Source organism: Mizuhopecten yessoensis, unplaced genomic scaffold (genome assembly GCF_002113885.1).
Source record: "Mizuhopecten yessoensis strain PY_sf001 unplaced genomic scaffold, ASM211388v2 scaffold10089, whole genome shotgun sequence".
NCBI classification, from domain to species: Eukaryota; Metazoa; Mollusca; class Bivalvia; order Pectinida; family Pectinidae; genus Mizuhopecten; species Mizuhopecten yessoensis.
The window spans coordinates 180,992-197,124 of NW_018408373.1; the positions used below are offsets into that span (position 1 = coordinate 180,992).

The following is a 16,133-nucleotide window of genomic DNA, read 5'->3' on the forward strand; positions in this document are numbered from 1 at the left end:
ATTTTGTTTCTGTCACATGTAATTCTCAAATTTCAAAATGAATTCTATGGAATTCTCAAAAAGGATATCTACAATAATTTGGTTTGATTTGATGCAATATTTGATATATTTCACCTATAAACAACACTTTTCATGGAAGTGTGAACATTTGAAAAGACACATTAAAGTACACTAGACTTACAGCTGTTAGAAAAATATAATGTTTCTTTGCAAGGGGAGACAACTCCTCTAATCCTATTTCTGTTGCACAAATCTCCCTAAGAACAGTCTGCAAGTCCAACCCAGATAGTATCCTGGCAAGGAAAGGTGGTCATCAAAGTTTACATTGACAGTAAGAGTAAAATATTTTCAATAATCTGAACTTTTTTGATACCTTCAATAAGATTTAACATTTTTTTTTACAATAGCCTGGAAAATAAACGTTTTTTAACCAATCACTTTTCATTAAAGAGGTTTAATTATCAATGACACATTCATTCCATTACACAATGGGGGTGTATCATTCTGTCGACCAGTAATATAGTCATACAACAGACAACTCTTGGAAACTGAAGAAGCCATCACTTAGTGCGTAACATACTGCTATCTAATTTTACCAGTAACATAAACACTTCCATATCCTTACCAGTAACAAACTGCTATCTAATTTTACCAGTAACATAAATACTTCCATATCCTTACCAGTAACAAACTGCTATCTAATTTTACCAGTAACATAGGTAACTAAGGGTCTGATTTTAATCGTTGATAGCCTTAGTTAAACGTTTGAAAAGCTTAGTAGACTGGAAAAAGCAGTGTAATTGTCAAATTCAGAACGGAACAAACATGGCATTATGACTATTTGATTCTACCAGAATATCTCGTGGGTATTTTGCTAAGAAATAGCAATTTTAAATATAGAGTACATACATTTCATCATTTTTGAAAGCATGATACAACAGAAACAGGTACACAGTCTTGGTTTCGATCTTCAGAGAAACTTGTGAGACAATTCTTGGTAGATCTTGAAGTCTATCTGCAATGAAACCAAATAGCAATATGAGTGGAAAGTACTCTATGTATTTGGTATAAACCTGTGGTGTATTCAAAAGCTTGGTATCCTCTAGCATGTTACTGTATACTGTGTATGGATACCTACACGGTATGGAATAATGTATACCAGGAAATTTTCACTTCAGTTTATTTTTTTTGACTTTTTGATCCATCATAATGGGGACATTTTTATCATGACATTGAATATTAATACACAGTAGGCCATCTGTAGAAATCATATGCGAAGGGCAACATTTGCGAATATGGATTTTTCCCACAGATACCCAAGCTGTACGGGATATTCTTAAGAGATAATGTATATGTATGGAATATTAACCCTTAAAGGGATCATATGGAAGAATACACAGTATGGAAAGTCCTGAGCATATGGTTAACTACTCATTACAAAATAGTCCTGAGAAGGAGCTCATGGGAACATACATATACACTGATTGGAACAATCCTGACAGGGAGCAAATGGGTACCTACACTGTATGCCCTCCAAGGTTTCCGAGGTCCAGACTGGAAACGGGTGTACTGAGGGGCTGTCCCTGTCGTGTAACACCTGACACATCACCAGTAAACAGTCGGCTACCATACTCCTACTCGTCCTGGTCACACTACAACATATTGACATACACAGTGACATCATGTAACACCCGGAATATCTTCAAAACAGTGTTTTTATATGTTAGAAATATACGCAACACAATACTATGAAATATATTTTTAGCTATATCCTAAAAGTAATTTATCATTGGCCATAAAGTCCTTTTACAATGTACATTGTTTTAGCAAGACACAACAGTACTTTAAGGCAATGGGTACCAGTCTGCATCAGTTGTAATTCTCAAAGAAGAGTTTCATTCAAATCTCTCTTGTCTTGGAGTATTCTCCCTTCTATAAATAGAAGATGTTGCACCCAAAAGAAATTGGACACTCATTATGATATATGCTGCACTTGTATAATTCCTGCATGGACGAATTGGTTGAGTGGTTAACACTCTGGCCTTCCATGCAGGTGGAGTATAAAATGGTCTGGGGTGGATGTTGCGGTATCTGTGCTGTAGCATTAAAGTGAGGTGGCAATATAAATGATGCCGTTGGAAGCACGGTCTCTCTACAAACAGAACACATTACATCTCCAGCACACAGGCAGGCATAAACACATAGGGAGATATTAGCCAGGTGGCATAGGACTAGTAGTTAGTGCCTGATAAGGCAGCTCCTGCAAATTCCTCAAAAATTGTATTGATTTATGTATATGTATGCTAATTGTGTTAATTGTATATCTATGTACTGTAAAGCGTTTTAGAGTCGCTGATGTTAGCTAGATAGGGTGCTATATCAAATGCTGTATATTATGGAAACATTGCTAAAATGCAGACTTGGTCCCGAGTTCAACCCCTATAGCTTTCTTGTTTTATTATCATTTATTAATATTTTATATTTTCAAATATTCAAATTTCAAACAATTACCATTCTGTATCACTACTTCTGTACTTTACTCTTACACAGGTTCAAATACACAAATTGTTATCATAATTGAATATAAATAATACTTGTATCAACAATCCTTATCCCCATTTATTTTCACAAATTATCTCCCTTGCATTGCTCACTTCACATACATAAGCATCACTGTCTGTATTTCCTATGTTAATATTAACACTGATGTCTACCAGAAAGTCTATAGGTGGTCAGTTTTAGATGTGTCCACTACCTATGTTGTGTATGAATGTCCAGGATTCTGGTCAACACACCGGTGACACAAAGTCGATGGATCACGCCAGACATTGAGCTGGTGTCCAGTTCATACAGCTGACATATCAACTTGGACAGGCTTCCTAGCAAGTCCGCATCCTCTGTCTGATCCAGTTCATCCTGCAACATCAGAAACATGTCAATAATTTCTGCTGGTATCTTTTCTGAAATATTCATGCCTTGGATAAGTTTAACATCCTACAAAGCACTCTCGAGCTACAAAGAACCCTTTGGAACATGGTTCATCAATCTGTTTTCTCATTTGAAATTGAAACAAATTCAAGAACCAAAAATATTTGTACTTAATCATCATCCAAAAAAAAAAAGTGTTCTCTGACCAATAGCAAGTCTTTAACAGTGTCATCTGTCTTTGTGTCTATTATCTTACTTCTGACATCACAGTAGGTATTAAATCTTACCGATTCCGCATGTGCTGCGCCAAATTGTAGCGCATAAGCTATGTGTGTTGAGTGTTGAAAAGATTTTGCTTGATCTAATGAATGAACAGATAATTGGGATAAAAAACACGAAAGTAGTTTTGTATTTATTGTTAGGTTGGTTCGTGTAAATTGTCTTTGAACGTTGACTACTGCGATACCATAGAACTCCAGGCTACATAATATACATTGTACACATACTTCATGCCACTGAATGTCAAGTACCAGATGTGTATTTATGGAACTGTAAAATGTTGTATTTTCTTTTCAATTTTGAGCACCATGGCTTATACAAATATTCATTTTTATGTGAATGAATAAAGACTAACACCATAATTATCTCAGTAAATTCAACTAATCAATTAAACGAAAAAAACTTCCTTACAGTATTTTTCTGTGAATTCATACAGTACAAAAGTAAATTAACTCTAAGCCATTTCAATCAATTATTTTCGTCCTTTGTTTTAAAATTTCAATTAATTTCAAAGATAGGAAACAATGCAATTGTTTACATGAAACAAGAATAATTAACAATAACAATCAGCCTACCATTACTAAAGGGATACAACTTTCAGCACTGGAGTTGAGTAGGAAATCCTGGAACCTTTGGACTGAGGTTCTGTGATTGTCGGAAACACAGGGGGCTGAGAACGTGGACACAGACGCCTTCGGGTCGTTAATACAGGCCTGCAGCAACCTATGGACATGTCCAAAACATAAAAAAAGATAAATCAACAGAACCACATAATCAGTCAATCTATTTTACAATTGTATTTTACAGTGCAAATCATGACTTGCATACCTACATGTAAACATTTATGTTCTTCAGAATTGTAAACAATTTTGCTCAAGTGACAAACATTTAATATAAAATTGTAGACGTTGACAACCTGAAACAAGTAATCTTATGCTTGACCAATCTTTTGATCAAAATCTGTTAAAAATCTTAGTCAATAGAGCCATGACAAAGATTTTATTAGTCATATTAGTGGTGACCTTGACACAAACTTGTTTGAAATTACAAGCATCCTCTGTAACAAACATGGGCAGTATCTGGTTAAACGAGCAGCAGTTATGTTGTCCATCAATCATTTGTATCTTATGACCAAATAATCTCAAAAGTAATTCCATAAATCCTCTCCTCAGAACCAACTTGTTTACCTGGTTACCATATATGGGTAGGACCGCCCTAGTTAAATGATATTTATTGTCTGGGCAGACAGCACGAAAGCAATGTCTCCTCACCACTCACACCAGTTGGAGTGTATAACCAAACTACTCAGTAGTGAAGCAGACCTAAAGCCACTCAAACAAACAACCTGGACCGTCTAAATCATCCCATGGTTTGCATTATTCTCTGATTTTCATTGAAAGTGATAAATACCCTTAATAGCTATAACTTACATAGAAAGCAGGATAAGATTGTGTTTTAATTGTCTACATTAAATTTGAATCTGTTTACTTTCTGGAACTCAATGTTTGAACTTTACCAGAAATAGCTTGTGGTATTTATCCAGACAGCATCAAACAATAACTGGTGGAATGTCCAAAAGTCATGATATCTATTACACATATGTACACATTGAGAATTATCAATCTACCACCCAAACATAAAATGTAAAATATCTGTCTAGTAAAAAATCAGAAGGATCCCTGTAATTCAGTCTAAAACATTTGGATGATTCATAAGAGAAACCTGTGGCAACTTTACAGCTGCCTCAGCCTGTTTGTAAAAAATAGTTGCAAAACTTGTTTGTCTGGCTCAGCCAACATACCATGAGAGCTGTGATACTTGGTGTTGTAAATATATTTAAGCCCTGAACAACCTTTGCTGGTTAACCAGGCCTGAAACAACAGTCCATGGCTGCCAGAGCCTGTATGTGTTATATCAACATAATAACAGTTTGACCCCCTGACAGTGTGAGACTTTAACATGTTATTTAATCTCTAGATTGCCATTGTAAATACTGGGTATCATACATGAATGTACACATGAAAATGAAACTAATAAATATCAAATAAATGATGCCATTAATCAGTATGAGTTCTTTGACATGTCACCTTGACCTTTAACATTCAATAATTACTTGACCTTTGACTCCTAATTAAGCAAGAAACCAGGTTATGAAGTTAGTCTGTTAGTAAGTGATGTTACTTCTTTATTCTGCTCCAACACTCCCTAATTATATCTATTCTTTCTTTTAACCTTCACCTTTAAGGTATATAGAATTTCATAATATCACAAAGTCACAAAAATGGTACCTTGACCTTCAAATGTTACACCAAGAAACATAGTCACATTTTACCTTACACACTTGAGGTGAGTCTGACAGTAGGTAGGGATGTCTCTGTATGTTTCCCCAGTGCATCCTCCCTGTCCTTCCCCCATCCTCTTTCTACCAGGTTTGTTGTGCCTGGGAACTGTTACCTCCAAGCTTTTAGCCCTCGTCCAAAAGTTTTTGCTGCAGTACTCAATCACACCCTCCAGTTCTTCAAATGGCACAGGCAGCAACAAATGATCCTTCCTACAATATTAATTATTTAATTAAAGACTGAAGGGGCATTTTATTGTTTGCTCGGTCTGATGAGTGAAAAGTAAGAAGTGAGTTCCAGTAAAATTTGTTTGCGATTCACTTCCCTTTGTAGGGTCATGCAAGAAACCAACATGACATTTTATTGTTATGTTTATTTACCTGATGATAGCCATGAGAACTAAAAGAGATGCTGAGAAGACCATTGGATGTTGCTGTTTAAGTCCACGACTGATGATCGACAGGCAAAACTGGACCATCTTTGCATTGATGAACAAGGGAACATTGCTTGGCTGTCTAAACCAGAAAAATTAAAATTCATCAATTAAAAAACAAATACTTTTAATAATTTATGTACCACATGACCATTTTGGAGACATACATAGGTAAGAGTATGAAATACAGTTCTTCATATGTCTTACTTTGTAAGAACTATCGCCAGAATCTTGAGTCCATCTTCAAAAAGTTCATAGTGCCTCATGTCAGCTAATATCTCTATGGCCCTCAGGATAGACTCCATGCCTGAAACATCCACAAGACATTGCATTTGATATTTCTATAAAAGATAACTTAAAGGTCTTTATATGCAACAGCAAACAGAAAAAGAAAAACAATCAAACAACCTCACAGAATTTGAATGAAATGGTTGAGTCACAAACATCTTTTTTTATTTCGAAACTTTTTTAAGGTAAATGCATGTATAAGTCCAACATAATCGACAGTATAATATCTGATAGCCATGTATTAAAAAAAGAAGTATAGAACAAAAGGCTAGATTTCTGTAGATCTCAGATCAAGGTATTTAGACTACCTGTTTGCACTTACATTCAAATATTTCAAGCTGATGTATAGTAGTGTTTCAAGACCATATCCATGCTTATAAACACTATACAAAGCAAAGCTAACCACAATTAGCCAGAGATCGACCAGAAAAATGAACTTAGACCATACGAGACAATCTGACTCTCTGCCATACATACTTACCATACACAGACCATATGAGACAATCAGACTATCTCCCATACATACTTACAATACACATATCATACGAGGCAATCTGACTCTCTGCCATACATACTTACCATACACAGATCATACGAGACAATCTGACTCTCTGCCATACATGCCTACCATACACAAACCATAAGAGACAATCTGACTCTCTGCCATACATACTTACCATACACAGACCATACAAGACAATTAGACTCTCTGTCATACATACTTACCATACACAGACCATACGAGACAATCTGACTCTCTGCCATACATACTTACTATACACAGACCATACGCAACAATCTGACTCTCTGCCATACATGCTTACCATACACAGACCATACAAGACATTCTGACTCTCTGCCATACATACTTACCATACACAGACCATACGAGACAATCTGACTCTTTGCCATACATACCTAACTTACACAGACCATAAGAGACAATCAGACTCTCTGCCATGCATACTTACCATACACAGACCATACGAGACAATCAGACTCTCTGCCATACATACTTACAATACACAGATCATATGGGACAATCAGACTCTCTGCCATACATACTTACCATACACAGACCATACAAGACAATCTGACCCTCTGCCATACATACTTACCATACGAGACAATCTGACTCTCTGCCATACATACTTACCATACACAGACCATACGAGACAATCAGACTCTCTGCCATACATACTTACCATACGAGACAATCTGACTCTCTGCCATACATACTTACCATATACAGACCATACGAGACAATCAGACTCTCTGCCATACATACTTACCATACACAGACCATACGAGACAATCAGACTCTCTGCCATACATACTTACCATATGAGACAATCTGACTCTCTGCCATACATACTTACCATACACAGATCATACGAGACAATCTGACTCTCTGCCATACATGCTTACCATACACAGACCATACGAGACAATCTGACTCTCTGCCATACATACTTACCATACACAGACCATACGCAACAATCTGACTCTCTGCCATACATACTTACCATACAAGACAATTTGACTCTCTGCCATGCATACTTACCATACACAGAGTGACATTTGGTATAAAACTGTTCCAGCTGACACAGAGGCTGCAGACATTGGAAAATATGTCTGGAAAATACAATGCCAAAACAGAAATTAAGTTCTGATACACATGTATACAATAAATGTGTATCAGATAAAACAAATAAAAGTTATTTGCATACAGATCATTTTATATTTTTGTTATATCATAATTGATGGATAACATACAGTATATATAATGGGTCTGACATCCATGTTCCATTCACAATATATGTATATATATATAAACAAATTTCATTTAACACTCAGTTAATTTGATAAACTTAAGTCAAATGTAACCTAAACATTAGCTTTAGTAAATGACACAATACTACTTAAGCTTTGATTAGATATTTTACTAAGCACAAAATAACAGAGTTCTTGACCTTAATTTCAAATTCAAACTCCTGAAAAAGTAAAATTCCATCCCTTTAAACTTTCCCATCACTTGCCAATAGGAAGACATAAAGTCACTTATCAGAAGCCTCTCATTGGCTGAATCTAAAATAACAGAAGTTTTAATTAGTTAAGGATCTGACACACCTTGTCAGGCATCAATCAACAGAGAGATAACTTTTCTTCACCTGCCAATGTTTAAATCTTTATTTCTTTTACCAAATTTCACTAAATTTGTCATTTCCTATACTGAACAGAGCAGTCAGGAATGAAGGTATGATAAAGCAGAGTATTTGATATGGTGGAATTTATTAACAGTTCAACCACAGTAAAACATATCTGCCAATTAGTTTTGAACTTCCTGTGAATCTGATCTAGATGTTTTCTTTTAAACAATGATACTTTGCATATCATGGCTGAAGCAAACTTAATGTTATTCAGTATAAAGTTAGTATTTCAGTTATGAATTCAAACATAAGGTTTCATAAGGGTAATGATAATCATACCACAAGTTAGTAAAAGTAAAATCTCTGGAAATGATCTTGGCAACTAAAGTGTTCTTAAATCTTTACTGCCACTGGGATATTATTTGTCAGCATTATCTTATCCTTCAAGTTTATGCATCGCATAAAATACTGGCAAAACATCGGCGATGTAGTCTGGTTAAAACAGTGTTAGGAAATTGTTCTGGGCCAGCAGCGGTATCCTTCATTTATACAACATTTGACTCTCCATTCCAAAAGATGTCTTATATTAGATTTTGTTGAAATGTGATCAACTCTTCAGGAGGAATAGGTTTTAAAATATTTTGTGCTCTAAGAAACCCTTTTTGTGTCCAGTCTCAATAACACTCAAACAATACAAAGGGAACCATACTCTGTCTAGAAAGTGTTCCAAATACGATAACATTCAAACTAAACAATAGGTACTCTACCTGGTCTGGACAGGGTTACGAGTATGGAGATATTCATACAAAACAAAGGGTACTGTACCTGGTCTGGACAGGGTCACGGGTAAGGAGACATTCATACTAAACAATAGGTACTGTACCTGGTCCGGACAGGGTCACGAGTAAGGAGACATTCATACAAAACAAAGGGTATTGTACCTGGTCTGGACAGGGTTACAAGTATGGAGACATTCATACAAAACAAAGGGTACTGTACCTGGTCTGGACAGGGTTACGAGTATGGAGACATTCATACGAAACAAAGGATACTGTACCTGGTATGGACAGGGTTACGAGTATGGAGACATTCATACGAAACAAAGGGTACTGTACCTGGTCTGGACAGGGCTACGAATATGGAGACATTCATGTGAAACAAAGGGTACTGTACCTGGTCTGGACAGGGTCACGGGTAAGGAGACATTCATACAAAACAAAGGGTACTGTACCTGGTCTGGACAGGGTTATGAGTATGGAGATATTCATACAAAACAAAGGGTACTGTACCTGGTCCGGACAGGGTCACGAGTAAGGAGAGATTCATACAAAACAAAGGGTCCTGTACCTGTTCTGGACAGGGTTACGAGTATGGAGACATTCAAACAGGAACTCTGTAGGAAAAGGGTACTGTACCTGGTCTGGACAGGGTTACGAGTATGGAGACATTCAAACAGGAACTCTGTAGGATACAATGAAGTATAGGCATGTAGAATGATATAGGTAGCAACCATTACAAAACATCTCATATGGATCCTTATCTGGTTTTAGATAGAACATTATAAGAAAGAAGTAAATCAGTACTGTATGAAGTCTGTATCATGCAGAGCTGTAGCTGTGTTATCTCTGTGATAAGGTCATTCCTCAACAGGTTTAACTATACACACCCAATGTTAGAAACTGTATTATATGTATAAAGTTGTATTTAGTATAGTCTGAATACAAAAGGCCCAATGGGCCTGTATTGCTCACCAGTTATTCATCGCTGGTGGCAAAAATATCTCACAACTATGATCTTCAAAGTGGGCCAATTCCAAATTTATTCAAACAAATTTATTCCAACAGGTTTGATAGCACTTCATCCCAATATGCAACTAGCCAAATATCATTTTTTTTTTAATGTAATTTGGCTTCTGTGGTCTTGAAAAAGAATAAAGACAAATCATTTAGAAAACTCAATTGCCATCAACATCACTTGTGTTAAACACATTAGAACCATGCGACCTTGAAAGTTCTCTATGCCTGTATGCTACAGACCAAATATCATGACTTCTTTAACCTTTAAAGTGGGTCAAGGTCCTTCATTTGAACAAAATCCTCACCGAAGCAATACTACAAGCCACATAATATGACCGCAGACTTCCTCATTATTCAGAAGTAGCACTCCATGCTAACAATCTATTGGTCAAATATCATTAGTCTTGTTCTGGTTTTCAAACGAAGCTGTCTTGAGTATTTCAACAAATTTGACCACTATGATCCTGAATAAAGGGAAATGTCTTTTATTTTCACAAAATTTCTAGCATTCTAAGCCAGTAAGTTACTGGTAAAAAAATATACCACAGGTCCTTCAGTTCTTCTGCAGAGTTTGAGTATTTACAAAAAAAAAAGGCTCCTTTAACCTTGAATACAGGTCAAGGACATATTGTTTAACAAACTTTGAATATTATTGCTGTATATCTTTCTTTTTTTTATAAGTCATTGACCCAAGTGACTTCGAATACAATTAAAGTTCATATCTTTTGACAAACATTATAAAAATCGATGCCAGCAAGCTACCATCTTCGCTGGCCAAGTGTTCGCTTCGTATACACCCCATTTACCATTGGCGGATATAGCCGTGTTTTCATAATTCCCTCCACTGTCACCTAGCAGATATACCAAGTTATCGCCCATCTCCCAAAAACTTTTAACCAATCAGAATGACTGTTACATTCACACTCCATCGGCATGTTGACATAAGCATGTGTATGTCGAGGTGGAGTATAATTGACAGAGCAATATGGAAACAATCCAAAGGCAGCATACATATTTCCCCAGGTCATCATTTACATGTGGCATGTAGTCAAGGATTTCCACCAACTGATTTAACACTCCAGAAGTTTCCCCAAAGATTGTGCGCCTATTTTTTTGGGGAAAAACACGCTGACATAAACGACAACGTGCTTCCGTACAGGGCGTCGCCATTAATGTTTTCCTTCGTCATCAGCATTATATGTAAGACGCAATTTCATTGGATGCGAGCGATTGACACCGCAGGAAAATTTGAAGGCTCGGTAAACACGGCTATATACGCCAAGGGTAAGTGGAGTGTATACGAAGTGAACACTTGGCTAGGGAAGATGGCAAGCTACTGGCCAAGCATCATGACCCTATAACTTACAAAAGTTTAACTTCATAACAAAGTTATGACCTTTGATATATGAAGCCTATGCCAGCAAGTTTAAAATGGCAAAATATCATGACAATATGCCAAACTTCTTCAGAAGAAGTCCTAGCAAGAAAATAATAATGGATAAGTGACCTGATGACAGATGCAACACTATTCATAAGTTCATAGGCACTTTGGGCCAGGTAAGCTTATAATGTGAAATCCTTGAAGATTTGCAATGCTTTAGAATGTCTCACTGGTATAAGGTGTGATGAGGGGGTACCCACTGCAAGTCTGTAACGATTAAATCCACATATCAAACTAATGAACATTCCATCTTGGAAATGGTGCTAAAGGCGATAGATAAATCTGAATAAATACACTGAATCAAACACAACACAATCTTGGGAAGAGATTTTCTTTATGCCGCTATGCTAGAAGACTTCTTTAATTATCTCACACTTGGAAAGAGTTGAGAAGAGTTTGTGTCTGTTCACATCCATCATCATTAAGACACTGATCCAACATTGGAATGATGTGGCATCCATCTGTGAGAAATCAGGATATCCTTATATCATTAACATCTTTTCACATTTTGTTATCTATAATGTAAGTAGGTCAGGCGGGGGATGGTAGAGGTGTAATAAAAAGAGTGAATTTAAGGTAACCTTGACAACAGGCACTCACCTATCCGGTCTGACTGCAGGATGACCACAGTATAATTTGAGGGGTAACCTTCAGATAACCTTGACAACAGGCACTCACTCACCTATGAGGTCTGACTGCAGGATGACCACAGTATAATTTGAGGGGTGACCTTCAGATAACCTTGACAACAGGCACTCACCTATCCGGTCTGACTGCAGGATGACCACAGTATAATTTGATAATTGACCTTAAGATAACCTTGACAACAGGCACTCACCCATGAGGTCTGACTGCAGGATGACCACAGTATAATTTGATAATTGACCTTAAGATAACCTTGACAACAGGCACTCACCCATGAGGTCTGACTGCAGGATGACCACAGTATAATTTGATAATTGACCTTAAGATAACCTTGACAACAGGCACTCACCCATGAGGTCTGACTGCAGGATGACCACAGTATAATTTGATAATTGACCTTAAGATAACCTTGACAACAGGCACTCACCCATGAGGTCTGACTGCAGGATGACCACAGTATAATTTGATAATTGACCTTAAGATAACCTTGACAACAGGCACTCACCCATGAGGTCTGACTGCAGGATGACCACAGTATAATTTGAGGAGTGACCTTCGGGAACCTGCAAGATGCCAGACAGAATCTGGATAGAGGATATTTGCTGGACTTCCTTCTTGCTCACCAACAACTTTTTGAGGATTGACAGAAGTGTGACACCTTCCAAGTTCAGCTTCATCAATAGTTCTACACTGTCTCCATTGGTTACCAGCTTTTTCAGCAAACCTAGAAAGGGGGCAAACATATGACAGTGTACTCTTACAGACAAGTTTCCAGCTATTAGCAAGTTTGAAGTAAAACACAAGTCCCATCAAGAGGGCTTTAATGCATGGGTAAGACAATAATGCATACCAGAACACTATTAACATACCAGATTCTGATTGGCATATTAATATTGTCCATAATACATATGTTTTAGCGCTACTACTCTTCTATTTATGGCCTACCTAGGTGTTAGGACTGTATAAATTAAGTCAACATCTACAAATCATGTCAGATGGTGCTGTCTTCGGCTCACCTCTATGTTTTAACAAGAGGCCCAGAGGGCCTGTATCGCTCACCTGAATATTTAGCAGTCATAGCAAAATATTCTTATTAAATACTATACTGTACTACAAATATTTCACTAGCAAACTTTGTCGGCTCCAACTGTTCAAACTACCAGCCAAATATTATCATGATTCTATGCTTTTTGGTTCTTCTTCAGAAGTTGTTTGACATATATTTCCCTGTGACCTTGTAAGTAGGTCAAGGTAATTTTCCTTCTCAAACTTTGGCTCTATCCCAGGAAGCAACCAGGCAAATATGAAGATTCTATACCTTTCAGTCCTTCAGAAGAAGTTGTTTGAAGTGTTTGACACATTTGACCCCTGTGACCTTGAAAGTAGGTCAAGGTCATTATCATTCTAAAACTTTGTCAGGCTCTATCCCAGAAAGTAACCAGCCAAACATGAAGATTCTATACCTTTTAGTTCTTCAGAAGAAGTCGTTTGAAGCGTTTGACATATTTGACCACTGTGACCTTGAAACTAGGTCAAGGTCATTTTCATTCTCAAACTATGTGAGGCTTCATCCTAGAATGCCACCAACTAAATATGAAGGTTCTATACCTTCCAGTTCTTCAGAAAAAGTCATTTGAAGTGTTTGACATATTTGACCCTGTGACCTTGAAATATCAGCCAAATATCATGCTTCTGGGCCTTTTGGTTAATCAGAAATACAGGCAGTCTTTTATTAAAATTTGTCGGGCTTCATCCTACCAGCCAAATATCACGCTTCTGGGCATTTCAGTTAATCAAAAGAAGGCCATTGAGAAGAAGTTGTTTAAATGGAAAAGTTGACGCCGGACGATGGACGCCGGACGATGGACGCCACGGCTTAAGCTCTCATGGCTCTTCAGACCAGTTGAGCTAAAAACAACCAGTAACAAGAGGCCCAAGGGCCTTAGCGGTCACCCGATTTATATTATAGGTACTGGAAGCTCAATTTCATTGTGGAGATGTGATGTGGAAATCAACATGTAAACAAAGTGAAATACAATACCTGTCATGTCACCAAAGGACAAGAACTTTAAAAACTATTCAAATAAATTATTTTGCTAATGAGAATTATACCCTCTATCCAAGGGAGAGCAGATGACCTGGGGGTATAATGAAATTTACAATTTAGGTAACGGTAATTTAGGTAAGGACCTTTCTATCTATGAAAGGTAAAACATCTGAGTCTGATGAAGAAGATTTTTTAACTTTTAACTATAATCCCCATTTGGGCCCCACCCCTCTAGCCCCTGGGGGTGGGACAGGATCTTATTTTCTCATATCATCTAATTGCTATCTGGCATCATTATCATTCCAACCAAGTTTGAATAATTTCCTGCTGAAAATGGAAAAAATATACCCAAAAGTGTTATTTTCATATATAAACTAAAGTCAACTTTACCCACTCCCCAAAGGAAAACCGATGGCCCAGGGGTAATAAAATTGAAAAATAGATCAAGCCCCTGACAGAATTTTCATCCATGCACAGAATTTGATTGTACTACATCTGAGACTGAAGAATAAGATTTCTGAAATATTGGTTAATTTTCCCTTTGGGGCCCTGCCCTGGCCCCTGGGGTTGGGGCAGGAATCCCGATTTAACAATTTGATAACATCTTCCTCCAAGGATGATTCTCACCAAGTAAGAATAATACCTACTGAAAACGAACAAAACATACCCAAAGGTTTTATTTCCCTTTATAAACTGAAGTAAACTTTACCCCCTTCCCAAAGAAGAACGGATGGCCCTGGGGTACTGAAATTTACAATTTAAATAAAGCCTCTGATGATCTTTCCATCCATACAGAGACATTGACTGTAGTACCTCTGAGTCTGGAGAAAAAGATTTTTTGAAATATTGGTTAATTTTCCCTTTGGGGCCCCGCCCTGGCCCCTAGGGTAGGGGTAGGTATCCCAATTTTACAATTTTGTAGCCTAATCTACCAAGGATGATTCTGACCGAGTTTGAAAGAATTCCATCCACTAGTTCATGAAACGAAGTCGAAAATGTAAAAAGTTTTCACACTATGCACGACGGACGATGCGCGACGACGGACGGAAAGCGATCAGAATAGGACATTTGAGCAAAGCTCAGGTGACCTAAAAATCATAACCCACAATACTGAAATTTAAATTTGATTTTCAATACAACATTGGATATTGTAATGTGTAGCATGGACAGCATCATGATATCAAAGACATATACCTTTATATTGAAACCTTACTAAATTGTTAAACATATTTTTTTTATTTTTTTTATTAATTTAGAAACACATGAATAAAGAACTTTGAGACTAAAAGAATGGGTGTTTTCAACTTTTGAAAGTGATATGATTTAAACAGGCCGTATATTATCTTCCATGCTTGTTTCATTCAAACGGACACCTACAGTTAGTTAGATTCATGAAATAGGGTGACTCGGTACATATACTATTAGAAAGCCTCAGAAGCTTAAGTCAGTCGGATGTTTTTCATTTTTGCTTCAGCTTAATACTGGTACAGTAAGCTGGATGTCGGTATTGTTGAGGCTAATCACTGGTACATATGGTGTAAAATTGGAATGTAAGTACCAGGGAATATCTGCTAACAGCTGGTATCTGCCAAATTGTGTATGGAGTCTTAGATTTGGAAACATTTAGGTCAGTTTAATATGATAAATTAGTATGTTTACACATCTTAGATTTGCACAAGTGGAAGTGACCTGACTGTGTAAGAGTGGAGGTGACCTGTCTGTGTAAGAGTGGAAGTGACCTGGCTGTGTAAGAGTGGAGGTGACCTGTTTGTGTAAGGGTGCAGGGG

At 37.1% G+C, this 16,133-nt stretch overlaps 1 protein-coding gene across 4 annotated transcripts in view; it reads right to left on the reverse strand.

Annotated features, from left to right (window-relative positions):
- Positions 1-16,133, reverse strand: part of LOC110459507 (meiosis inhibitor protein 1-like) — an 89,346-nt gene that overhangs the window by 9,666 nt on the left and 63,547 nt on the right. For 3 of the 4 annotated variants that reach the window (XM_021511804.1, XM_021511801.1, XM_021511803.1), the window contains exons 7-17: positions 12,805-13,023; positions 9,833-9,878; positions 7,832-7,902; positions 6,187-6,286; positions 5,927-6,061; positions 5,540-5,758; positions 3,783-3,930; positions 2,756-2,916; positions 1,522-1,652; positions 910-1,015; positions 182-293 (exon numbers count right to left, since the gene is read on the reverse strand). In XM_021511804.1, the coding sequence (XP_021367479.1) occupies positions 182-293; positions 910-1,015; positions 1,522-1,652; positions 2,756-2,916; positions 3,783-3,930; positions 5,540-5,758; positions 5,927-6,061; positions 6,187-6,286; positions 7,832-7,902; positions 9,833-9,878; positions 12,805-13,023 (1,448 nt within the window). The remainder of the gene's footprint in view (positions 1-181; positions 294-909; positions 1,016-1,521; positions 1,653-2,755; positions 2,917-3,782; positions 3,931-5,539; positions 5,759-5,926; positions 6,062-6,186; positions 6,287-7,831; positions 7,903-9,832; positions 9,879-12,804; positions 13,024-16,133) is intronic. The other variant, XM_021511805.1, reaches the window with a different exon arrangement.